The sequence below is a fragment of the Typopeltis vanoorti genome, chromosome 2 (assembly GCF_054136105.1).
Source record: "Typopeltis vanoorti isolate ZY-2024b chromosome 2, IOZ_Tvanoo_1.0, whole genome shotgun sequence".
Classification (NCBI taxonomy): domain Eukaryota; kingdom Metazoa; phylum Arthropoda; class Arachnida; order Uropygi; family Thelyphonidae; genus Typopeltis; species Typopeltis vanoorti.
Genome location: NC_143550.1, coordinates 145,839,136 through 145,866,404, shown reverse-complemented (window position 1 = coordinate 145,866,404; position 27,269 = coordinate 145,839,136). Strand labels below are relative to the sequence as shown.

Genomic DNA, 27,269 nt, shown 5'->3' with positions numbered 1-27,269 from the left:
GTTGGTAGGTTATTCCCCCTCCTACATAAAGAACACACAACACTTTATAATCAAAATTAAAAACATAAAACTCGACAAAGATGACTTATTAGTCAGTTTCGATGTTTCTTCCCTTTTCGCAAATGTCCCAATCAGTAACACAATCCTTCTACTACAGATCAAATTTCCACCCGACATTACGGCCCTGTTTGCCCACGTACTACAGTCTGGTTACTTCGTGTGGCAAAATAAATTTTACCTACAAAAAGAATGTACAGCCATGGGCTCGCCACTATCCCCCCCCCCCCCCCCACCCCCCCCCCCATCGCTAACTTTTATATGGAAACTTTTGAACAAATTGCTCTTGATTCCGCCACTCTAAACCCCAGTGTGGCTTAGGTACGTTGACGATGTATTCGTTATCTGGCCACATGGGCGACAAATGCTAAACACATTCCTTAGCCACCTGAACAAACAACATGAATGCATACAATTTACCATCGAAATTGAAAATCAGAACTCGCTCCTGTTCCTAGATACACTGGTCACACAACTTCCTTCAGGCAGTCTGTCCTTCACGGTTTATTGACACACTGACAATACATACGTGCTAATTCATACCACCACCCATCACAAAAATATGGAGTCATTAACACCCTTAAAAACAGAGCTATAACAATTTGCTCCAACCAGCAAGCTCTGAAACAGGAACTGAAAATCATCAGCGACACATTCATAAATAATGGCTATAACAAAAATGCTATCAATAAAATACTTCATAAAACATCAACAAAAAAGAATCTAGACTATAGTAAAACTATAGCCATCCCATTAAAGGGGTATCGGAAAAAATCAACAGAATCCTACACCGTTATAACCTCGATGCCACCTTTAAACCACCTACTAAACGTAAAAACATATTCCACTCCTCTAAGGATCCTCTGCTTCCATTAGCACATCCTGGAGTTTATTGCATCCACTGCACCTGTAACTTATCGTACATTGGTGAAACAGGATGTACAATCCCTATACATAAGAAAGAATATGTAAGCACATTAAATATAACCATTTTGGTGAAGCAGGCCTCTCAGATCACGCTCTCAACACCTTACACCAAATCGACTGGAAAATACCCGCTCTTTACACCATACGAAAACCTGGTATGAAAGAAAATTTAAGGAAGCCTGCAAAATTCTGATAAACCACCCAAATATCAACAATAATGGTGGCATGAAAATTCCAAGAATCTGGATGGCACACATTCAGCCCACCTAACGTGTAGTATCCAGCATACATCAGGACTCTAGGCAACCTTTAGCCAGTATTGGAAACCATTCCATATCAACTGGTTGGAATGTATATGTATGATCATGCTGTTAAAATACACACACACACACACACACACACACACACACACACACACACACACACACACACACACACACACACACACACACACACACAGACTTGTTGTTGTTACTCCCAATGTAAATTTACATCATCAAATTCCTGACATGTACACTCAAGGGGTGTACAGGATATGATAGTACTACATGAAAAATTTACACCATTACTAACTTCCTATCTACAATTTTCCTCCAAATCAGTCTATTACTTGTCAAGACTCCAATATTATCAGGTCTTATATTTCTATTGTCTAAGGCACTCTATACCGTATCAATCCACCTATATCGTGGTCTTCCTCTGGGTTGTTTTCCTGCCAACCTGCAGAGAACACTTGTTTTGCTTATCTTTCCTTGCCCATTCTGTTTAAGTGACCATACCACCTGAGATTAGCTCTGCTAACGCATTCCTGGATGCTGACAATGTCAAATTCTTTCCTAATATCCTCGTTTTTAATATGATATTGCCATTGATGCCATCTGTTCACGCCTCTAATCTTTCTCAGGACTCTCATATCTGTGGTCTCTAGCATTGATGTGTGTGTGTATGTATATATATATATATATATATAGTTATTTATTTATTTTTATTTTATTTTATTTTTTTTTCACCAGAGGTCAAGCCAATAATTGTTGTAACGGTTGGTCAGTAACTTTAACAAGCCATGTAGATTGTAGTTTAGCTTGTTTTCTGTATATAGTGCATATGCTCCAGAAAGGTCGAAAGTGGATCTTAGTTTATATTAAACTGAAGTTTTACTCAAACATGGTAATTGTCTCCATAATTTTCCAAAATGTTTTCTGATCACCGTGTAAGCCTAAAAGAAAGCATTTATATAGAAGGAATAGGGTGGGTGAGAGAACAGAGCCTTGTGGGACCCCTGCATTGGTCATATAAGTAAAAGAGAGGTAGCCATTGCAGTGTCCAGTCAGAAAACTGGCAGTCCAACTGCAGAAGTCAAGGGACTGGCCAAATGATGAGTTTACTTAACAGGCCTTTGTGTCAGACTATCAAAAGCCTTGGAGATATCAAGGGAAACCATTTGAGACTCGCCAAACTTTTTCATGGTATTTGTCCAGATATGAGTGACATACGTGAGTAGATCACATTGATCAACAGTAAGAGAGTCCATATTGGTGGTTATTATTAATTTGAGAGTCTTCAAGGTAGTTTAGCAATTGAGTATTGATAGTTCTTTCCATTGCTTTTGAAAGAACTTTTAAAGTTCTAGGTTGAATGTAGGCTAATTTCCAGACTGCAGGGTAGATTCCAGTAAATAAGAGAGTGTAAAAAAAAGGCAACATATAATGGGAGTCATCCCTGGAAGACGAACCTTTAGGACAATTGAAGGAATGTCATCAGGGCCAGGAGACTTGGTATCCAATTTGAGCAAAATTTTTCTGATCTCTTTCTGGAGAAAGGACACACTAGACATTGAGAGTGAGAAGAGATCCAATGTTTTTTTTAAGAGTGGTTGGGGTTGTCTGGTATTCTGGTAGACATATATGCAATTTGTGTAAGATTTGGTGATGGTAAATGTCTCAACCTGCTTGATCTGTGCTGTTGAAATAGAAGAACAGACTGTTGTTGTCAAGTCCCCAAGGAAAATTATCTCACTGTTAGGAAAGTTGGAGATTGGAGAATATCAACTTTTAAGGAAAAATTAAAGTTCAGAATTGATGGTGGTATTAGGAGAATGGTAGAGACAGCAAATAAATTTGGCGGCACAGAGATTTTCAGCAAAAGAAGGTCAAATTCTGGGGATTCAAGTGTTATGCTGTATTTGCATGGCAATAAAAATTGTCCTTCTGTTGCTATTTACCTTCTGTTGTCATTCAAAGTTGTATACTTTGAATGACAACAGAAGGAACAAAGGTATGGGAGATTCGTTCCATTGCTCTTTGTGTTCATGGGCCCAAAGCAGTGACACCTAATGATTTTTCTGGAGTAAATTGTACATTGTTCAGCAGGCTTGCAAATGTTATTTATTGTCACATTTTTTTTCTGAGTGAAAGTTCAGTTAGAGAAATAAAGCCAATTAGTTGTGAATATAAAATCACCAAGGAAATATGACTTCACTATTAGAAGTTAGACTGAAGAAAAAAAAAGTACAGAATGGTTGGTGGCATGGCATTAGGAGTTAGATAGGACAACAAACATATTGAATGGAATGAAGTAAAGGAAATCAAAAAGAAGCATTCTAAGTTGGAGATCCTGACAAGGGACGAGCATAGTGTATAATTGGGAAATGCAGGATATGTAGCAATTAAAGAAATTGAAGGTTTAGTACATATCTGGAAATTAGGTGTGGTTTGCCAGATTGGAAATGAAAATGGACATCCTTGAAGTTAGAAGTAAGACCACATATATTAGTGTAGTGGATCTTGGTAGTTTTGGAAGATTGGCCTTTTTCCTGCATGTGGCTCTTGCTCGATTTTTCATGATTGTACACACTTTTGAATAGTGTGTTTGGTGAGAAGCTGCTGGGCAGACAAGACAAATCAGTCAGGGAGGACAAACTAGCTTCTCTTTTACTGCTTGCTTTTTCAGACATTTTCTTCTTGGAGCATTTTGCAGTATAACTGTGCAGATTGATTGCTTGTCCATTTGTAATGTATTCATGCTACATAATGCCTTCATGATAGTGGAAAATTATTAAAAAAGTTTTTCTTGACCTTGTGAACAGTAGAATACTTTATGTAAAATTAATTATAATTATATATATTAAAATTATATCTTTAAACATAAAGTTATTATTATTGTCAAATTTCCACAGAGAGACTTAATCCCACCCAGAGCAGCATGAACTCCACAAATTATCTGAATTCCTACTTTATACGTACCTGAAACATTACTATCATATATATGTGCAACGTCAACTGTTTGCCAATTTCCCTTTGGCATATACAAACCAACCCCCATTGCCTATGGCCAACTAATGCTATGCATTAGCGAGTATACTGAGTAATCACCCTCTGGCTAAAACCAATGCACATAACACAAGTTTCACCATTCCATACATAGGTTGGCTGTGTATATTCACAATCATAGCTTATTATCTCTCCTCAGTTTTTTTTCATATTCAGTTTTAATTTTAATCTTTTTTTTTTATCATTTTTATTTTTACATTCAGAATTATACACACAGAACAATATTGGCATATTTAACTGGGCTAAATTAAATATAATTATTATTTTAATAATGTGAATCCCATTCACAATAAGGCTGTAAACCAATCATGTTTACTACTGTGGGGAGGGTTAGAGAATCCATGGGTGTTGCTCTGGAGATCAAACATGGTATATGATATTTTTTCAAGCATCCACTAAGCAAGGTAGTGCTTTCACAAATCCCACACATAAAATTTGAGCTTGCAGCTTGTTAGTTGGAAATAGAGATACTCTCAGCTCAACTAACCAGGCTAAAAACCCACCTCCACTGTAACTAAATTCTGTACTTATCTAATTCTTTTGAAAACGATTCCACATATTTTCAATCCTAGCAATAAAAAAATTAACTTCTTATATTTGTTCTCTTCCTTTTTTTCGCTATATTTAATTATACCCTCTAGACAATAAAAATGCATTCAGCTAAATCCAACAGACTCCTATCTATCTATCTTCTAGGTAACTGAAAAACATCGATTAAATATCCTTAATATCCTTTTTATTTCTTGTCATCATCATCATCAAATTCCTGCCATGTACCCTCAAGGGGTGTAGAGGATATGACAGTACTACATGAAAAAATTACATCATTACTAACTTCCTATCTACAATTTTCCTCCAAATCAGTCTGTTGCTTGTCAAGACTCCAACATTATCAGATCTTATATTTCTATCGTCTAAGGCACTTTGTACCGTATCAATCCACCTATATCTTGGTCTTCCTCTGGGTCGTTTTCCTGCCAACCTGGCAGAGAACACTTGTTTTGCTAATCTTTCCTCTCCCATTCTATTTAAGTGACCATACCATCTGAGATTAGCTCTGCTAACGCATTCCTGGATGCTGACAATGTCAAGTTCTTTCCTAATATCCTCATTTTTAATATGATATTGCCATTGATGCCATCTGTTCACGCCTCTAATCTTTCTCAGGACTCTCATATCTGCGGTCAAGTGTTTTACTTCTGACCCAGCTCTCAGATCCATAAGTTAAAATTGGTTTGAACACAGTCTTGTATACAGCTAATTTAGTGTTCCGACTAATTTCTTTCTTATTCCATATGAATTTATTCAATTGACTTACCACGATACCAGCTTTGCTGATTCTGTTGTCTATTTCTATATTTAGTTTACCATCTTCAGTAAAAATTGTGCCTAAGTAGCTGAAATGTTTTACTTGTTCCACAGGTTCTCCATTCACAACGCAGTTGACATTTTCAATGATTCTGCCTATTTTCATTGTCTTTGTCTTTTGATTGCTGACCTTCATACCATATCTATTACAACAGCTATTCAATTTAGTCAGAGAATCTTGCAGACTTGTAGCGGATTTATTTAGAAGTATAACATCATCCGCATAAAGCAAAGAGCTGACATCAACATCTCCAATTTTGATATCACGTTTAATACCACATTCCTTCATAATGTGATCCATATAGATAATGAATAACAGAGGGGATAATGTACATCCTTGTCTCACACCAGATTTAACATTAAACCATCTTCCTGTACTTCCTTCAATTCTAACTGCTGACTCACAACTCAAATAAAGACTAAGTATTGCTTGATATAATGCCCCATTGACACCATATAACTGCAGCGTATTGAATAGCTTCTCTCTTGGCACCTTGTCATATGCCTTTTCCAAATCGACAAAACTTAAATACAGATCTTTGTTATATTCCCATGCTTTCTCGATTATTTTTTGTAAAGTGAAGATCTGATCCTGAGAGCCTCTATTTGGCCTGAATCCAGCTTGTTCTTCACCAAGCTTTTCTTCCACAATTCTTCTCAACCGTTTCTCAAGTATACTTGCATAGATCTTGCCAGGAACACTCAGTAGGGAAATACCTCTGTAATTCTCACATTCAGTTTTATTTCCCTTTTTATATATGGGTACTATGAGAGCTCTACTCCAATCATCGGGAATTCGTCCCTCTGTCCAGGCTTTCTGAACTATGCAGTGCAGCCACTGTAAGACTCTTATACCACCATACTTCAGCATTTCTGGTCGAATATCATCTACTCCTGCTGCCTTTCCACATTTCAATCCTTTGATGGCTTTTTCTACTTCAAGTATGGATATGTATTCCTGACTGCATGCCTGGTCAGTGTTTTTTATCACTGTGCTGTCATCACTGCTTGTTTCATTTAGCAGTTTTTCAAAGTAATTACTCCATACTTCAAGGATATCTTTTTCTCCTGTTTTCATTTCACCTTTATCATCTCTAATTCCTTTTACAGCACTCTTTCCTCCATTCCTAAGCCTCTTCAACAACCTCCAGAATATTTTGCCACCTTCTTGATATTTATTTTCTATATTCTTGCCAAAGTCCTCCCATGACTTTTGTTTAGCTAGTTTTACACGCTGTTTAGCTTTCTTACATTTGTCTCTGTATTCTGTAAGAGTAAAAGCTGACTTATTTGCCAGGAACTTTTGATATGCTTTCTTCTTTTTCTTCACTGCCTCTTTAACTTTTCCCTGTGTCCACCAGGGAGTTCTGATTTTTTTTATCCTTGCACACAACCCCACCACATGCCTCTCTGGCAGAATCAATCAATGTTTCCTTCAGAGTTTGCCACTGAATCTCCAAGGTTTGATTCCTGTTCTCAAACTCTTTCATTTTCTTTTCAATAATATTTCTGTATTTTAGTCTACAGTTCACATCTGAGAGCTGCTCAACTTTTATTCGCTTTAAAACTTTCTTACATGTTATTCTTTTCAATATGAAATTCGATTTTATCCTGCTCAAGACTAAATAGTGATGACTTCCAATTTCAAATCCTCTGTACACTCTGGTGTCCTGCACCAGAGAGAAAACATCACTATCAACAATAACATAGTCAATGAGACTTTTCTTATTCCTAGCCTCTTCTCTCCATGTGAATTTGTGCACATTTTTATGTTGGAACATGGTGTTAGTAATAACCAGTCCATGTCCTGAGCAGAAATCCAACAGATATTTGCCATTATTATTAGCTTTGCTCTTTTCTCCAAATTTTCCCAAAATATTTTTGTATGTCTCACAATCATTTCCTACTCTACTATTTAGATCCCCAACAAGGACCAACTTTTCCTTTTTCATTGTGTCAGTTGCTTTTTCTAAAGCCTCAAAAAGTTTCTCCACTTCTACCTTAGTAGAACCTTCTGTGGGACCATAGGCACAAATAAGTCTCATTGTCCAGTTCCCCATTCTCATATTTGCCCACATTACTCTACTTGAGACTGACTGCCATTCAAGAAGATTAGCCTCGTATTTTGTGTTGAATACTATGGCTACTCCTTCTTTTCCTTGATTGTCATTGCCTGAATATAACATTTTGTATTTATTGCTCAGAAAGATCTCACCAGTTTTGGTCTTTTTTGTTTCAGTCACCCCTATTATGTCGATCTGGTACTTATCTAATTCCTCAGCTAGTTCCATTTCTTTGCCATTCAGGCTTCTTACGTTGATAGTACCGATCTTTAACTCTGGTGATGTTGAGTTGGGGTTTGTTTTCAGCTTTGTTCCAGTAGCTGACTTTTCGCTGTTCGCCCTGGTTCCCTGGCGAAAACAACGGGGGCCTTGTTTAACCGGGCGATGCCCCAGCCGGCATGAAATTTTGTCATGTTGTACCATCATTTTTTATTTTGGTTTAACCAATAAGAATACAATTTGGTCGGCTAAATCCCAAATTGCCAGCCCATCCTCGTTCGTTCAGTATCAAAGTAGATACCCAACAGGGTGCACCACGAGAAGGTGAGGATTGGACATTAGGTCAGAAGCCCTGGTCGCTTCTCCGCATTCCTTTAAAGGCTATGTGGAGGTCTCCTCTCAGTTATACAGCTTTGACCCTTAAGCACCCCTTTTATTTCTTGTTAGATAAATTAAACAAATTAAAATTTGGCTGAACATAGTTATTAGTTGTAATTGAATATTGGTCTGACCAGAGTGATATAATATAACTTCTTTTCCCTTTATGTTAACCATACATGAGTAGTCATAAACCAGAAACATAACAGTTCCATGTTGTGGGCAGGTGGGAGAGAAAGAAGGAATCTATGGATTTCTGGAACAGCTGGAGGTTGAGAAAGAGGTATAGAGAAGGTTATTCTAAAGAACAGAGGTGGATGGAATGAAAAAGGAGAATGGGAAATTAATTAGATGTTGAATAGCAACTGCTCATCTTACTTGTTTAGAGAGAGAAGTGGAGGGATATTGATAGTTCATTGGTGCAGCATGCATGAAAATACCTATAGAAAAGACAGTGTGGAAACTGAGCATCTCTGAAAGAATAATTGGTGACAGTCTTTGAGAGTTGGTCATCTGTTAAGCCTTTCCTTTTCTGGGTAGTATTGATCATTCTTTTAAATGCTCTTAGTGCACTTCTCGGAATGTGTGAACCATATTCTAAGGCTAAGCAGACTTATAATTTCTAAGCATTGGAAGTTTTATAGGTGAGAAGTAGTATCTTGAAGCAAAGAAGGGCACAAAGCTATTTGGAAGCTGTGGAAGAGGTCATGGATGTGATGTGTTTGTAAGAGTCACGAGATCTGATTAATATCAAAAGTAAATGAGGCTAATTCCCTGTCAACCAAAATATCAAATCATGCATTCATAAACTCTTTCTAGAGCATTCTTTTTCAATATATATCCATGTAATATTACAGGGCATCCACATTGGACCTCCCTGGTTTCAAAGAACAGTAAAAAATCAAAATGTGGAAATCTGTAAGGTTAGGGTAGTTCAAACATTCCAGAAACTCTACAAGCTTCATCCAGAATTTTTTTTCTGCATCGCAGTGTGGTGGCGGTGCTGGGCAGGACTATCGTAGTTTTAAACATGGCATCAAGAGGTGGAGAAAGCACAAGTTCTGTCAGGTGTACAAAAAGGCAGCACCTGACCCCAAGAGTATCCATTTGTGGAAAGAAAATTTCCTAATGCCAGGAAGCATTTCAAAACAACATGGAGGAGGGAAGCAGCCAAGATCGGAAGAGAGCGTAGAGAGAATTCGTGAGGCCTTTATGTTGAAGCCTGACAAAATCTTTTGGGAGAGCATCATGTGAACTGCAAATTTGTCCATCATAAGTTGCATCTATGTGCATACAGAGTACAGGTGTTGCAGGAAATCAAGCGAACTGTTGAGCCACAATGGGTAATGCTTGCAGCTGAAATTCTGAAATGTGTCGACGAGAATCCAGATTTGCTTTTTGGACAAAGCCACTTTTCGTATCAGCAGAAAAGTGAACAATATCAGGATATTGGGGGGATGAAAATCTCACTGTGTTATGAAACACGTGCGTGACAGTCCCAAAGTAAACATCCGGTGCAGTGTAATGCAAAACTCTATCATTGGCCCACTTTTTTTTGTGGAAAGCAAATAACAGCAGAATGATTTACCTCGACATGCTGGAAAATTTTGTCTTTCCACAACTTGAAGACTTGCAACTGCACATCCTCTTTCAACAGAATGGTGCCCTGCCACACTAGCATTTGGAAGTCTCTGTGCAACTCTTCACTCTCTTCCCTCAGAAGTGGATCGGATGTGGAGGAAACACACGCTTGCTCATAACCTTAAAATTTAGGGTCTTCTGGCATTAAATGCAATATATCCTGCAGAAGTTAACATATTTTAGTCAGAGACTCAAAAAACATAATGGAAAACTATGCAATCTTATTTTGGGAATTCAAGACACAAGTTCCTCATATATCCTTAAGTTCATGAAGAGAAACAGCAGCATCAAATTTCTTGCACACAATCACAAAAAATTAACTGATACCTGTGTACTCAGTACATGCCTTACTTCCTTCTAGCATATTTGGTTACTACTTAAAACAAGTACCAAAAACATTAACAGTTTACTTCATAAAACTCAGCTATCCAGTACTGAAGCAGAAAATCATGGAACATTCCATAATTTTTACTTTCAACTGTCAGTTCCAGATGAAAAGAATACCTTTTCATTTTGTCTTCACTCAAAAAAAACCCAAAAAATTACAATGGTTAAGCTCTTGTGTATGGGCTCAGCATTTAAAAAAAAAAATATATATATATATACACACATACACTTCTCAATAGGAACTTGAATATATAAGGAATTCATAAAATGCAGCCATTCATTCCTTATTTAACTTATTTCTTGAAGGGAATTATTTCCTACCTCTCCCTTATATTCTTCTTTCCATTTCAATTTTTGTGTGTGTGAGTGAGTGAATAAATGCATATTCTCTCATGTCCATTAGCTGTTCATTTCCATATTAGTCAAGCACACACACTGAATTCTCTCAATTATGCCTGGATTAAATGATGTCACGACAGTTCAGAGAGTATCATAAGCAGTGAAGAGAAGTTTTTTGAATAATGGCAGACTGGATATGTTTATTTGCTATGCAACTTGATGATTATTTCATTTCACTCATTATAAAAAAAAAAGCCTACAGATATTTAATTCCAGTGATGTAGGAAGTTAGGTATTTATATCTTGCAGCGTCTTCGTGCTGCTGCATGACTGTTTTCACCAATGATTTGAAACATGAGGTACAGTTAGGCTAAACAGCCTCATTAGTTAATCACTAATAGCAAAACTACAAGCACTGCTGCTATATTCTTCTTACAGCAAAAATTGTTTTAACATAATTTTATCAGCATGCTATTTTATACATCTTTTATTTCATTTTCAATAACCTAAATTAACAATATCTTACATTAAAAAAAATCATGTTAAGATATTTAAGTATCTGAATATGATACTTTTCACATTCTCTCATTATCCCATTTGTCTTTTTATATAATGCTGATTTCCATATCAAATTTATTATAGTAGTTATTCAGTTCAGTTGTGCTGAAAATTTATTCTTGATTTATTTAGGAGTATAACATCTGCATAGTCAAGAGCCGAGTTGAATATTTCTAATTTGGATCACAAGTTTTTATGCCACTTTCTTTCAATATTCATATAGATGAATATTGAAAGAAAGTAGTGTGCACCACTTATTTTATATTTGATTTTACATCAAACAACTTCCTTGAATTTTCTTCAATTCACACTGCTGACTTATAGCTTTTGGTGTGTTGTCTCGTATTTTGAACATCTTTTTTCTTGGCATTTTATCATATGCTTTTTTACATTCTACAAATTATTGTTATATTCCCATGATTTCCCAACTATTTACCTTACTTAAAGTAAAAATCAGATCTTGACTATCCCTGTTTGGCCTGAACTTAGGTTACTCTTCACTAACAAGTGTTTTTAACTTTCACAAGTTTCTATTTCACAATATTTTTGGAACCTCTTAAGTATCTTTGCATAAACCTTACCTAGAACACTCAGTTGGAGAAATTCATCTACAGAGGACCAACTTTAAGAATGTGTAAATAGTGAAATCAGAATCTGTTTTATAATTGATTTTTCAGCCCTGGTCACCAAAAAGTAATGCCATGCATATGCAGAGTGAATGCAGTTTGCTCCAACTTCTATCTGAAATTATTTATTAATGTGATACAATTTTGTTGACTGTTTCTTAAATTAATATTTTATATTAATCATTTTCCAATAAAGAATATCTTTGTTAAAGATATTCTTTGTTGGAAAATGATTGTTATACTCCTAAATAAATCCAGAATAAGTTTTCAGCACAACTGAACTGAATAACTACTATAATAAATTTGATATGGAAATCAGCATTATATAAAAAGACAAATGGGATAATGAGAGAATGTGTTAAGTATCATATTCAGATACTTAAATATCTTAACGTGATTTTTTTTAATGTAAGATATTGTTAATTTAGGTTATTGAAAATGAAATAAAAGATGTATAAAATAGCATTATGCTGATAAAATTATGTTAAAACAATTCTTGCTTTAATGTGATTTAATTATGCAGTGAAAGTCTGCTTATAATGAAAACTCATAACACTTGAAAGATCTAATTACAGATACCTGTTGTGATTAAAGTTTTTTAATAATCTGCATTAACTACATAGTTTCATTGACATAATCATTTGTTAATGTAATAATATTATTGCAGTATATGTTAAAAGAAACCAAACATATATAATGTTTTTAGGTTTGCATAATGCCAGGTCAAGTCATTACAAATGAAACATTAGACACATTAGTTTACATTTATAAATTAGTTCATCAACTGATGGATGATACATAGTATCTGATACTTCCCACCAAGGGCATATCAGATACTATGTTCATTACTAATGTGGGTTTGGATATTAATGTTGGCTGAAGTCATAAATATATTGAAAATAGAAATGACATTATTTTGTGACCACTCTCATACATTATTTAGTAAGCAACTGTCTTAAATGATGGAAGAATTACATAAACATATTGAATAGAATAATAATATACAAGCATTTAGGCTTAGATGTTTGTTTGCATTCATAATACAATTTAATGGTGTAACTACATCTTAAAGAGAAATAATTAAGCAGCAAATTTAAAATAAATCAGTGTCTTAATAAATAGGGTTGTATTAAACTTCCCATGATTTAAGAAACGTTAATTCTTAGGCCTCCTGCCAAACAGCTAAGGCTAGCCAACAGCGCCAATAGGGTGCCCCTCGTAGGACTTTAGTTCTTCACATAATCTAGTATCATTTCTTCCACTTATTGTTTTTTGTGTGTGCTATTACAATTTTAGCATTGTGTTCCTGAAGATGTCTCTGTGACAGAGACAAAATAATTGAAACGATTAAACTCGCTGTTTAATTATTTCTCTATTTGCTGTAGTTATTCCATGAAATTGTATTATGAACAAATAACATAAAGCTGTCATTTACAGTCCCATAGAGAGCTAAACTGCAACAATACCCCCTCCCACCCCAAAACAAAAAAAAATATATAATAATAATAATAATAAAAATTACAAAGTTAGTATAGGTATCTACTGTTAACAAACAAGTTTCACTAATTTGAGATATAGACCATCATTTCTATTAAGATTTCATGAAGTCAGTATGGCAAAGTTGACTTATCCTAGCAAGAAATCAGCAGATGCCATAAGAGAAAACACAGAGTGAAATGTAACAGAGCTACACTGTGTGAAAAAGTAGCTTAAAAAAAAAAAGTTAAAAAGAAGTTCTGATTTTTCTCTCCTTGTAGTCAGTGTCATCACATGCCTTCCAAATTGAGTCAGTCAATGTTTTCTTCAGTACTTACTTGCATTTGAGATTAAGGATTGGTTCTTTTCAAATTATCATTTTTTTCCTGAATAATATCTTTAAAAGCTTAACTTTAATTCTTTTAAAACTTTCTTACATGGTTTTCTTTTCAGTATGATATTCAGTTTCATTCTGCTTAAAACTAAGTGATAATTACTTCAATTTCAAATCTCCTATTTTTAACACATAAATTTAACACGATAATATTCTGTCAAACATGTTTTGGTTTGAACCAAATAAGCTGTCATCAGTGTAGAAGCAGTTATACAAGGTAGAATGCTAACAATGTATTATTTCAAAAATGATAAGTATTATATTCATATCTTGATGTAGTCACATTTGATGTGACTACATCAAGATATGAATATAATACTTAAATATGAATATAACACTTAAACTAGTGTTGACTAAGGAGAATGAGACTTTCCTTATATTTTTGGTAAAGATATGTAATTGTGTTGATTTAAGTTCGGGTAATGTACTAAGGCTTTGGCACTTTCCTAAAATAAATGTTGATATGTAGAGTAACATTGATGAAATAATCCTGTTTGTTACCAGAAGATTCTATTTTCACTATTATCTGCACCATGTTGTGCTAAGCCAGGTTTTTCAAGCTTATTATAAGTGATTTATGATTGTACACTTGTATTCATTTTTCCACAGAAGAACCAGTTTGTCCAATAATTTCCCATAAAGAAGAGTACAAATACTTCCTGTCTTATTTGTGACTGGCTTAACTGAAAAAAAGTGGAGAGAAAATTCACATTGCTTTGCTAGTACATGCAAATTATTCATCAGAACAAGAATCTATGACATAAATTTTAAATACAAAAAGAATAAATACTTTCCATTCTATTAGTTAGCATAAAGAAATATTTATGATAATCAAACATTTTTAAACTGATTATGTATTATTAATGCCTGCTGCAGTCATAAGCATACTAATTTTGTTCTTTGGTTTTATTAGGATTAATGTAGACTGTTTTAATATGCTCAAGTCGATGGGATATTCAAAAAAACTTTCTAAACTTGCCTTATGCCAGTCCAATAACAATGTCTCTTTGGCTGTTCAGGTAAGCTAAAATTTTATTTTTTGGATAATGATCTAATTCTTAATGAATAACCTTAAAAAGGGCTGTAAATACTAACTGGGATTTAATTTTTTTTTTATTTACAAATCAAACTCTGTCATGTTTTGCTGTTTGTAAAATTAATAGATTTTTTATAACAACAAGTAAGAAAATAAACCTGTTATAAATTATTAAATAAGAAAAATTAAACCAGTTTAAGGAAAAATTAATAGAGAATTGTAGTATAGGAGCTGTTGATAATAGAATATGGAATGACCTCTCTCTCTCTCCATGTTGTATATTATCTCTCAGATGCTTCTACTTCTTACATTGCTTGCTAATGTTTATTGGAAAATTGTGATCCAAAGTATTTCACAATCTGATTAAAAATTTTCACTTGCCATGCAGACGTAAACTTTGAAAAAATGACTACAGTATATTCCTCATGGATATTGTAACTTCGGTCAGTTTTGTATATGTAAGTTGATGTTTACGGACAATAAACATCAACTAGGCACTGTATTCAGACCGTGTGTCAAATTCATCATCATCATCAAATTCCTGCCATGTACCCACAAGAGGTGTGCAGGATATGACAGTACTACATGAAAAAATTACATCATTACTAACTTCCTATCTACAATTTTCCTCCAAATCAGTCTGTTACTTGTCAAGACTCCAACATTATCAGATCTTATATTTCTATCGTCTAAGGCACTTTGTACCGTATCAATCCACCTATATCTTGGTCTTCCTCTGGGTCGTTTTCCTGCCAACCTGGCAGTGAACACTTGTTTTGCTAATCTTTCCTCTCCCATTCTATTTAAGTGACCATACCATCTGAGATTAGCTCTGCTAACGCATTCCTGGATGCTGACAATGTCAAGTTCTTTCCTAATATCCTCATTTTTAATATGATATTGCCATTGATGCCATCTGTTCACGCCTCTAATCTTTCTCAGGACTCTCATATCTGCGGTCTCTAGTCTTTGGTCAAGTGTTTTACTTCTGACCCAGCTCTCAGATCCATAAGTTAAAATTGGTTTGAACATAGTCTTGTATACAGCTAATTTAGTGTTCTGACTAATTTCTTTCTTATTCCATATGAATTTATTCAATTGACTTCCCACGATACCAGCTTTGCTGATTCTGTTGTCTATTTCTATATTTAGTTTACCATCTTCAGTAAAAATTGTGCCTAAGTAGCTGAAATGTTTTACTTGTTCAACAGGTTCTCCATTCACAACACAGTTGACATTTTCAATGATTCTGCCTATTTTCATTGTCTTTGTCTTTTGATTGCTGACCTTCATACCATATCTATTACTACAGCTATTCAATTTAGTCAGAGAATCTTGCAGACTTGTAGCGGATTTATTTAGAAGTATAACATCATCCGCATAAAGCAAAGAGCTGACATTAACATCTCCAATTTTGATATCAGGTTTAATACCACATTCCTTCATAATGTGATCCATATAGATAATGAATAACAGAGGGGATAATGTACATCCTTGTCTCACACCAGATTTAACATTAAACCATCTTCCTGTACTTCCTTCAATTCTAACTGCTGACTCACAACTCAAATAAAGACAAAGTATTGCTTCATATAATGCCCCGTTGACACCATATAACTGCAGCGTATTGAATAGCTTCTCTCTTGGCACCTTGTCATATGCCTTTTCCAAATCGACAAAACTTAAATACAGATCTTTGTTATATTCCCATGCTTTCTCGACTATTTGTCGTAAAGTGAAGATCTGATCCTGAGAGCCTCTATTTGGCCTGAATCCAGCTTGTTCTTCACCAAGCTTTTCTTCCACAATTCTTCTCAACCGTTTCTCAAGTATACTTGCATAGATCTTGCCAGGAACACTCAGTAGGGAAATACCTCTCTAATTCTCACATTCAGTTTTATTTCCCTTTTTATATATGGGTACTATGAGAGCTCTACTCCAATCATCGGGAATTCGTCCCTCTGTCCAGGCTTTCTGAACTATGCAGTGCAGCCACTGTAAGACTCTTATACCACCATACTTCAGCATTTCTGGTCGAATATCATCTACTGCTGCCTTTCCACATTTCAAGCCTTTGATGGCTTTTTCTACTTCAAGTATGGATATGTATTCCTGACTGCATGCCTGGTCAGTGTTTTTTATCACTGTGCTGTCATCACTGCTTGTTTCATTTAGCAGTTTTTCAAAGTAATTACTCCATACTTCAAGGATATCTTTTTCTCCTGTTTTCATTTCACCTTTATCATCTCTAATTCCTTTTACAGCACTCTTTCCTCCATTCCTAAGCTTCTTCAACAACCTCCAGAATATTTTGCCACCTTCTTGATATTTATTTTCTATATTCTTGCCAAAGTCCTCCCATGACTTTTGTTTAGCTAGTTTTACACACTGTTTAGCTTTCTTGCATTTGTCTCTGTATTCTGTAAGAGTAAAAGCTGACTTATTTGCCAGGAACTTTTGATATGCTTTCTTCTTTTCCTTCACTGCCTCTTTAACTTCCTGTGTCCACCAGGGAGTTCTGATTTTTTTATCCTTGCACACAACCTCACCACATGCCTCTCTGGCAGAATCAATCAATGTTTCCTTCAGAGTTTGCCACTGAATCTCCAAGGTTTGATTCCTGTTCTCAAACTCTTTCATTTTCTTTTCAATAATATTTCTGTATTTTAGTCTACAGTTCACATCTGAGAGCTGCTCAACTTTTATTCGCTTTAAAACTTTCTTACATGTTATTCTTTTCAATATGAAATTCAATTTTATCCTGCTCAAGACTAAATAGTGATCACTTCCAATTTCAAATCCTCTGTACACTCTGGTGTCCTGCACCAGGGAGAAAACATCACTATCAACAATAACATAGTCAATGAGACTTTTCTTATTCCTAGCCTCTTCTCTCCATGTGAATTTGTGCACATTTTTATGTTGGAACATGGTGTTAGTAATAACCAGTCCATGTCCTGAGCAGAAATCCAAGATATTTGCCATTATTATTAGCTTTGCTCTTTTCTCCAAATTTTCCCAAAATATTTTTGTATGTCTCACAATCATTTCCTACTCTACTATTTAGATCCCCAACAAGGACCAACTTTTCCTTTTTCATTGTGTCAGTTGCTTTTTCTAAAGCCTCAAAAAATTTCTCCACTTCTACCTTAGTAGAACCTTCTGTGGGACCATAGGCACAAATAAGTCTCATTGTCCAGTTCCCCATTCTCGTATTTGCCCACATTACTCTACTTGAGACTGACTGCCATTCAAGAAGATTAGCCTCATATTTTGTGTTGAATACTATGGCTACTCCTTCTTTTCCTTGATTGTCATTGCCTGAATATAACATTTTGTATTTATTGCTCAGAAAGATCTCACCAGTTTTGGTCTTTTTTGTTTCAGTTACCCCTATTATGTCGATCTGGTACTTATCTAATTCCTCGGCTACCTCCATTTCTTTGCCATTCAGGCTTCTTACGTTGATAGTACCAATCTTTAACTCTGGTGATGTTGAGTTGGGGTTTGTTTTCAGATTTGTTCCAGTAGCTGACTTTTCGCTGTTCGCCCTGGTTCCCTGGCGAAAACAACGGGGGCCTTGTTTAACCGGGCGACGCCCCAGCCGGCATGAAATTTTGTCATGTTGTACCATTTTTTATTTTGGTTAAACCAATAAGAATACAATTTGGTCGGCTAAATCCCAAATTGCCAGCCCATCCTCGTTCGTTCAGTATCAAAGTAGATACCCAACAGGGCGCACCACGAGAAGGTGAGGATTGGACATTAGGTCAGAAGCCCTGGTCGGTTCTCCGCATTCCTTTAAAGGCTATGTGGAGGTCTCCTCTCAGTTATACAGCTTTGAGCCTTAAGCACCCCTGTGTGTCAAATTAGAAACTCTCATTCGTTCACCGAAGTACATCATCCCTCCTTTATCACATCCAGGAGTCTATGTAGTACTCTGCTCGTGTGATCAAACTTACTACAGGCAAACAGGAAGAACTGTGGACATACGCATCAGTGAACATAAAAGATACATCCGGCACTATCACTATGGCAAGTCGGGCCTAGCAGACCATGCTTTGGATACACCTGCACACAGGATCAACTAGAAGAAAACAAAAGTACTGCACAGAAGCTCTTACAAGTCAGAGAGATTGTTCTTAGGAGCAGCAGAAGAATTGAAACATACTCTGAATCTCAACAAATATGGCTGTATAAATTTGCCTAAGATATGAGAGACAGTCATCTTAAGGCATAAGTAGTACTTGCTTTCTCCCTGTTTTTTTTTAATTTCTCCCTGTTTTTTGCTATAACACCAGCAAAATATCAGCAATAAGTCAATAGATAATTATTTACTTATAATTCTGTGTTCTGATATATACCGTCAAAATTAAACAACATATACAACGAACACATAAGCCTTTTTACACGTTTTATGTAATATTTTGTTCTTTAAAGGATTGATAATGTTGACTTTGATGAAAAGACTTAGCCTGGTGGTAGCATTCACTATTTCTAGAAATTCATCATTGTCTAGTCTTTGTTTTATCATGCTTGAAAAGAGCAATTTATTTAGTTCTTGTTGTGAACATGCTTCCAAAAAATGAAAATTTCATCACTATATTGCTACCAGATAAAAGACTTAATGGATTAGTGACACCAGGTTCAATGGGTTTGCATTTAGACTGTGTAGAGAGAGTTAGTTTTCGTATGATGATACAGTAGCCATGAGGCTCCTTTACGGGGAAGTACAGCACAAAATTCCCATTCCCTCCCATAATTTTATCCAGGCTCAGGAGCAGCGTAGCTAACAAATCAGGCTTATGACTGGATCTTAAGTATTCCTGACTGTAATCCGTGCGTGTGTTCATGGGACCAGTTTGCCTGTTCTGGGGGTGGGGGAGAAAAACCCGTGTTCCCAGATGGGAAAAAAACAACAACTCCTACCTCCATATGAGACCGGCTAACTCACCTTTCATTGAAAGAGACAAAATAAAGATTCCTCACGTCACTGATGGGAATCGAACCCATGTCTTTCCGACCAAAGGGCTTCATCTCTACCAACTGAGCTATGGAGGCTCTGTATACCAGCGAAATATCAGCAGTAAGCCAATAAATAATTATTGGCTTATTGCAAATGACAAGACAACAACTGAGAGTACAGAGTAAATTGTAGCAATCGCTATACCACATATTGTTTCCCTAAATTGGCATAAATAGATGAAATGCCAAATTAGAAGTAGTATTCAGTCTCAATGACATTAATCAACTTATCATATTAATATTAGTTTAGCAGTGTCAATTCCTTGCTCTTGTTCTTCTTCATCATCATCAAATTCCTGCTATGTACACTCAAGGGGTGTACAGGATATGATAGTGCTACATGAAAAATTTATGCCATTACTAACTTCCTATCTACAATTTTCCTCCAAATCAGTCTGTTACTTGTCAAGACTCCAACATTATCAGATCTTATATTTCTATCGTCTAAGGCACTTTGTACCGTATCAATCCATCTGTATCTTGGTCTTCCTCGGGGTCATTTTCCTGTCAACCTGGCTGAGAACACTTGTTTTGCTAATCTTTCCTCTCCCATTCTGTTTAAGTGACCATACCATCTGAGATTAGCTCTGCTAAAGCATTTCAAGATGCTGACAATGTCAAGTTCTTTCCTAATATCCTCGTTTTTAATATGATATTGCCACTGATGCCATCTGTTCACGCCTCTAATCTTTCTCAGGACTCTCATATCTGCGGTCTCTAGTCTTTGGTCAAGTGTTTTACTTCTGACCCAGCTCTCAGATCCATAAGTTAAAACTGGTTTGAACACTGTCTTGTATACAGCTAATTTAGTGTTCAGACTAATTTCTCTCTTACTCCATATGAATTTATTCAATTGACTTCCTACCATACCAGCTTTGCTGATTCTGTTGTCTATTTCTATATTTAGTTTACCATCTTCAGTAAAAATTGTGCCTAATTAGCTGAAATGTTTTACTTGTTCCACAGGTTCTCCATTGACAGCACGGTTGACATTTTCAACGATTCTGCCTATTTGCATTGTCTTTGTCTTTTTATTGCTGACCTTCATATCATATCTATTATAACAGTTATTCAATTTAGTCAGGGAATCTTGCAGACTTGTAGCGGATTTATTTAGAAATATAACATCGTTTGCATAAGGCAAAGAGCTGAAATTAACACCTCTAATTTTGATATCAGGTTTAATACCACTTAAATACCACTTTCCTTCATAATATGATCCATATAGATAATGAATAACAGAGGGTATAATGTACATCCTTGCCTCCCACCAGATTTAACATTAGATCATCTTCCTGTACTTTCTTCAATCCTAACTGCTGATTTACAACTCAAATAAAGACTCTAAGTATTGCTTGATATAATGCCCCATTGACACCATATAACTCTAGCGTATTGAATAGCTTCTCTCTTGGCACCTTGTCATATGCCTTTTCCAGATTGACATAACTTAAATACAGATCTTTGTTATATTCCCATGATTTCTGGACTATTTGTCGTAAAGTGAAGATCTGATCCTGACAGCCTTTATTTGGCCCGAATCCAGCTTGTTTTTCACCAAGCTTTTCTTCCACAATTCTTCTCGACCGTTTCTCAAGTATACTAGCATAAATCTTACCAGGAACACTCAGTAGGGAAATACCTCTGTAATTCTCACATTCAGTTTTATTCATCAGGAATCACATTCATCAGGAATTCATCCCTCTGTCCAGGCCTTCTGAACAATGCAGTGCAGCCACTGTAAGACTTTTATACCACCATACTTGAGCATTTCTGGTCAAATATCATCTACTGCCTTTCCACATTTCAGGCTTTTGATGGCTTTTTCTACTTCAAGTATGGATATGTATTCCTGACTGTATGCCTGTTGAGTGGTTTTTACCACTGTGCTATCACTGCTTGTTTCGTTTAGCAATTTTTCAATATAATTACTCCATACTTCAAGGATATCTTTTTCTCCTGTTTTCATGTCACCTTTATCATCTCTAATTCCTTTTACAACACTCTTTCCTCGATTTCTGAATGTCTTCAACAACCTCCAGAATATTTTGCTGCCTATGTTCTTGCCAAATTCCTCCCATGACTTTTGTTTACCTAGTTTTACACAGTGTTTAGCTTTCTTGCATTTGTTTCTATATTCTGTTATGAACACAAACTGACTTATTTGCCAGGAACTTTTGATGTGCTTTCTTCTTTTTCTTCATTGCCTCTTTTACTTCTTGTGTCCACCATGTAGTCCTGATTTTTCTATCCTTGCAGACAACCTCACCACATGCCTCTCTGGCTGAATCAGAGTTTTCTTCAAGGTTTGGTTCCTGTTCTTAAACTCTTTCATTTTTTTCTTCAATAATCTTTGTGTACTTTAGTCTACAGTTCACGTCTGAGAGTTGCTCAACTTTTATTTGCTTTAAAACTTTCTTACATGTTATTCTTTTCAATGTGAATTTAATTTTATCCTGCTCAAGACTAAATGATGATCACTTCCAATTTCAAATCCTCTGTACACTCTGGTGTCCTGCGATAGGAAGAAAACATCACTATCAACAATAACATAGTCAATGAAACTTTTCTTATTCCTTGCTTCTTCTCCCCGTGTGAATTTGTGCACATTTTTATGTTGGAACATGGTGTTAGTATTAATCATTCCATGTCCTGAGCAGAAATCCAACAGGTATTTGCCATTATTTTTAACTTTGCTGTTTTCTCCAAATTTTCCCAAAATATTTTTGTATGTCTGACAATCACTTCCTATTCTGCTATTTAGATACCCAACAAGGACCAACTTTTTCATTGTATCAGTAGCTTTCTCTAGAGTTTCAAAAAATTCTCCCACTTCTACCTTAGTAGAGTCTTCTGTGGGACCATAGGCACAAATAAGTCTCATTCTCCAGTTCCTCAGTCTGATATTTGCCCATATCACTCTACTTGATACTGCTTGCCATTCAAGAAGATTAGCCTTGTATTTAGTGTTGAATATTATGACTACTACTACTACTTTTCCTTGATTGTCATTGCCTGAATATAACATTTTGTATTTATTGCTCAGAAAGGTCTCACCAGTTTTTGTCTTTTTTGTTTCAGTCACCCCTATTATATCAATCTGGTACTTATCTAATTCCTCAGCTACTCCATTTCTTTGCCGTTTACTCCATTTCTTTGCAGGCTTATGTTGATAGTACCGATCTTCAACTCTGGTGATATTGAGTTGGGGTTTGTTCCAGTAGCTGACTTTTCGATGTTCTCCCTGGTTCCCTGCCGAAAACAACGAGAGCCTTGTTTAACCGGGCGACGCCCCAGCCAGGATGAAATTTTGTCATATTGTATATTGGTTTAAGCCAATAAGAATACAATTTGTTCGTCTAAATCCCAAATTGGCAGCCCATCCTCGTTCGTTCAGTATCCAGATAGATACTGAACGAACACCCTGTTGGGTATCCAGATGGATACCCAACAGGGTGCACCACGAGAAGGTGAGGATTGGACATTAGGTCAGAAGCCCTGGTCGGTTCTCCGCATTCTTTAAAGGCTATGTGGAGGTCTCCTCTCAGTTAAGAACTCTTGTAATAAAGAACTGTTGTTCTTTGTAGGGTATATTATATTGACTTCTCATTTAAACACTTTTTTTTTAAATATCAACCCTACCTACAAGAGATAACAAAATATAACACAGTACTGGTGTGTATGTGGGTAAGTGATGAAAGAGAAAGAAAAAATCTGCTTATGTATTGCTTGAATAGTTGGAGGCATGGGAAAAGTGGTATGTTGAAGACTGATAAACAGAGGGAGATGGAACTAAAAAAGAGGCGTGAGAAGGTAATAAGTTTGAAACTGAACTGTCTATGGATGTTTACCAGCAGCTGCTCGTGCTCTTACATATTAGAGGAAAGGAAGAGGTGGTTGCCAGGAGTGCTTACGAAAATATCTATTAAAAAAGGCATGCTGCAGAAAAGAGCATCAAGAAGAAAAAGATCGAAGTCTGTGAGAAAGGAGCCATCTCTTAATTAAATAAATTGCACTCTTACTACCCAACTGTATTATTTAGACTGACTGGATAGAAAAATATATATATAATAAATATTTAAAGCACATTGTTCTTTGGCATCATTCTTGTTGGAAGATCTCTATAACTTTAAGAAAATTAAAATTTTTGAAATATTATGGTTGCCATTGTAAATGAACAAAAGTTTTGTATAGACAGTACGGGAATGGATGTTAATTATGGAACATAAGTTTCTAGCATATTTGGAGGATACCTTCTGGACTAGGAAACTTACTAGTATCTTTATCAAAATTCTCCATTTATTATTATGGATTTTTCATGTTTTTCTCATGAAAAATTAGAGGAAGTATATGGTGAGTTGTTCATGGTATGGTATGATTTTCCTTGGTTGTCTGTACAAGAGTTGGAGGAAAAGATTGATGCCAAGACATTGCTTATCTTCAGGTGATGTTTCTATGGATATGAGAGAAGTGGTGTCCAATAGCAAGGGACTAGAATTTGATGTCATTTTAGCAAAAGGAAAATTTTTGCATTTGGCCTTTAGAAAGTATGCTTTCTAACATATCTGTTGTGGACAGTAATGTAGGTTAAATGCACAGGTGGAGATTTTGACATGAGCCATTTAAAGTATGCTGAATTTTTATCCTGGACTGCTTTAGTATACCTCTTGGAGAACCAGGGCTTGGATAGTGTTTGGGAATTTTGTGTGGAATGGGAAATTAACGTCTTCATTCCATGAAGCATTATTTCAGAACAAGTTTATTCATTCAAAGTAGATTTAGATTGGGAAAGTGGAAAGAGCAATCAGAATGCAAATGCGGTGCAGAACCCATGTGGCATCATGATAGTGGTGCCACATGGGTTCTGCAATGCTCAGATTGGCTGAGATGAGGTCAGTTGGCAGGAAAGGAAATGTGGGCAATGTTGTGGTCAGAGTTGCTAAGAGGAGAGTAACCATCTGTGATGTAATTGGAGGGAGAGCTGATTAAGAAAATGCCCAGGTTGTTGGGGGAATGAGGAGGATTATTTAGTACTTTGATTGGTAGGCAAACTATTTATGCTAAATCATGGCTAACAGCAGCAAAAAATTTAGTTTTTCTTCCAGCTTGAATTGTGAAGTTAGAAAAAAGGAGGCTAGTTTGAATTATGAACAGTGAAGTCTCTAAGGAAGATGGTCTTGTTGTTTGAGTAATTTAGACTATAGAAAATCAACCTTTAGAGATAAACAAAACATTGTAGTTATCAGAATTAGGAGAGTGGTAAAATCTATAAATGAAAGCAAAAATTTGATGGAATCTTGTGCCCGAACAAATTATTTAGATAGGATTCAAAGTTTAGTAATTTCTAGCATGGAATATTAGAGTACTGAGAAATGAATTTGACAAATGCACATTTTGTCCTTATAGGAGAAATCATGCGGAATGTAGTTTACATTGTTAGGGTGAACTGTGGTTGTAGAGGATGTCATTTGAGATTCAGTAAGGATTAATATATCAGGTTTAGATGTATGTGAGTGGTGGTGGTGCACATCATTAATCTTTATGTTTATATTTATATCATTCCCACACATAACACACAAAAGAATTTGTAGAGCCTAGATAGCATCTTAGTGCTCTGTGTCATCTTTAGGCAGAGAAGAAAGATTAGGATCCTATTTATATTCTCTTTAAGCAGCTGGGCATTATAATCTTCAAGAAGCAATAGATTGAAAATGTTATTACAGTGAATAAAGGTAGAATAAACAAGGTAAAAATCTTGCTTGCATTTTTAGTTGAGAGAGAGAAAATGATGGATGCTAGTTCTGTAGAGTGTCACTGATAAAAATAATTATAGAAAAGACATAATACTGCAGAGAGGTCATCTGTGTTGCTAGTGAGAACGTAGTCTATTAGATTAGTGAAAAAGTTCATGTGGGGAGATAGTAACTCGCTTGCAGTGGTAAACAACACACCCTCCCTAACAGCCACTATACTGCAGAGGCAATAAAAACAAGTACTTTTATTATGCCAATGAATAAAGTATGAGCAGTCTGTGTAATATATTTCTCAAGAAATAGTGCAATTAGAGGCAACAGGGATAAAAACACACTAATTAATGAATCACATGTCCCCTCATACAGAAACTATGCTGTATAGACTGAAACAAAACCATTTGTTGCATGGGCAAACACAGTATCTAACTAAAAACTATTGTTATTAATTAGACGTGTGTGTGTTTGATTTCCCAAGGCAGCAATAAATTTCAACTGAACGTGTTAAAATTCGTAAAAGTTTTAAAACTAAGTAATATATATATATATAATGAATGTTATGGCATTTTCACATATGGAATTCTGTTGAAGAGAGTTAGCATTTCAACTCAATTGTCAGCTATGCTTTTATCTTTCGGTTGCGCGATCTTTTGTTAATACTGCACCAATCATATGCTCTTCTTAATAACCTGTCATTGCTGTCTGTTTCGCGTTGGGCTTAATTAAAGGGAGAAAAGTCACAAAAGAGAAAAAATTTTCTGGTCCAGGGATTCCCTTATTCAGATAATATTCACTAATTTCATGTTGTTAGTCTGTGGTGTGCCAGTATCGGTAAGTGGTGCTATTATTTGATCTATTCCACGTTAAAAAATTTAACCCTGAGATGGATAAGTGGCTGATAAAAAAAAAAATAAAAATAAAAAATCCCGCTAACAATCAGAAGAAGCAGAAATAGACTCAAAAAAAAAAAAAAAAAAAAAAGACAGTATTTCATATTTTACCAGAACAGCCCACATCGTCTTCAGAACCAAACGGTAAGAGGCAAAAAATGTAATATGTGCATTTGATTTTTGCAATATTCGCTGTATGTTTTGTATTGAATATAAATACAATAAATATTATAATAATATATGTCTCTATTATGATTTTTTTTGAGGGGGGGGGGGGCGTGAAATATTTTAATTTTTGCAAAGGGGCATCCAGAAGTTTGGAAAGCACTGCTCTACTTGATAGTATAAATAATTCTAACTTTCTGAGCAGGTAGAAAATTACTTTCTCCCTCATAGTAAATTCCTCCTCCTTTATATTTAAAAAAAAAAAACAACTTGATTCATTTCAAAAGATTTGTCTTCAAAAATTGAAGCACCTCTAGTGCAAGTGCAATTTTAAGAACAGTGGGGCAGTGCACACTTATATTGAGAAAGACCTGAATTAGCTAATCTCATCCTACAGACAGGCAAATTGGAATATAGAATACATGCAGTTACAAACAATAATACTGGTTGTGGATGGTGGATTGTGTTATGTGGGTGCCTTCCTGCAGTGAGGCCTTATTCTTTGGATGTATTGCATAATAATAATTTTGGCATCATGGTCATCTCTGTTTATCAGTTTAGAATAATGGCTGTTTAAATGCCGTTGAGAGCCTAACAGAAAACATCATCTATAATCATTAAGTAAATGTAGATGATGAGTT

General features: G+C 35.5%; 1 protein-coding gene across 2 annotated transcripts in view; it reads left to right on the top strand.

Annotated features, from left to right (window-relative positions):
- Nucleotides 1-27,269, top strand: part of LOC150109502 (NEDD8 ultimate buster 1-like) — a 261,500-nt gene that overhangs the window by 170,284 nt on the left and 63,947 nt on the right. For both annotated transcript variants that reach the window (XM_090408663.1, XM_090408656.1), the window contains exon 14: nucleotides 14,676-14,781. In XM_090408663.1, coding sequence (XP_090264789.1) covers nucleotides 14,676-14,781 — 106 coding nt within the window. The remainder of the gene's footprint in view (nucleotides 1-14,675; nucleotides 14,782-27,269) is intronic.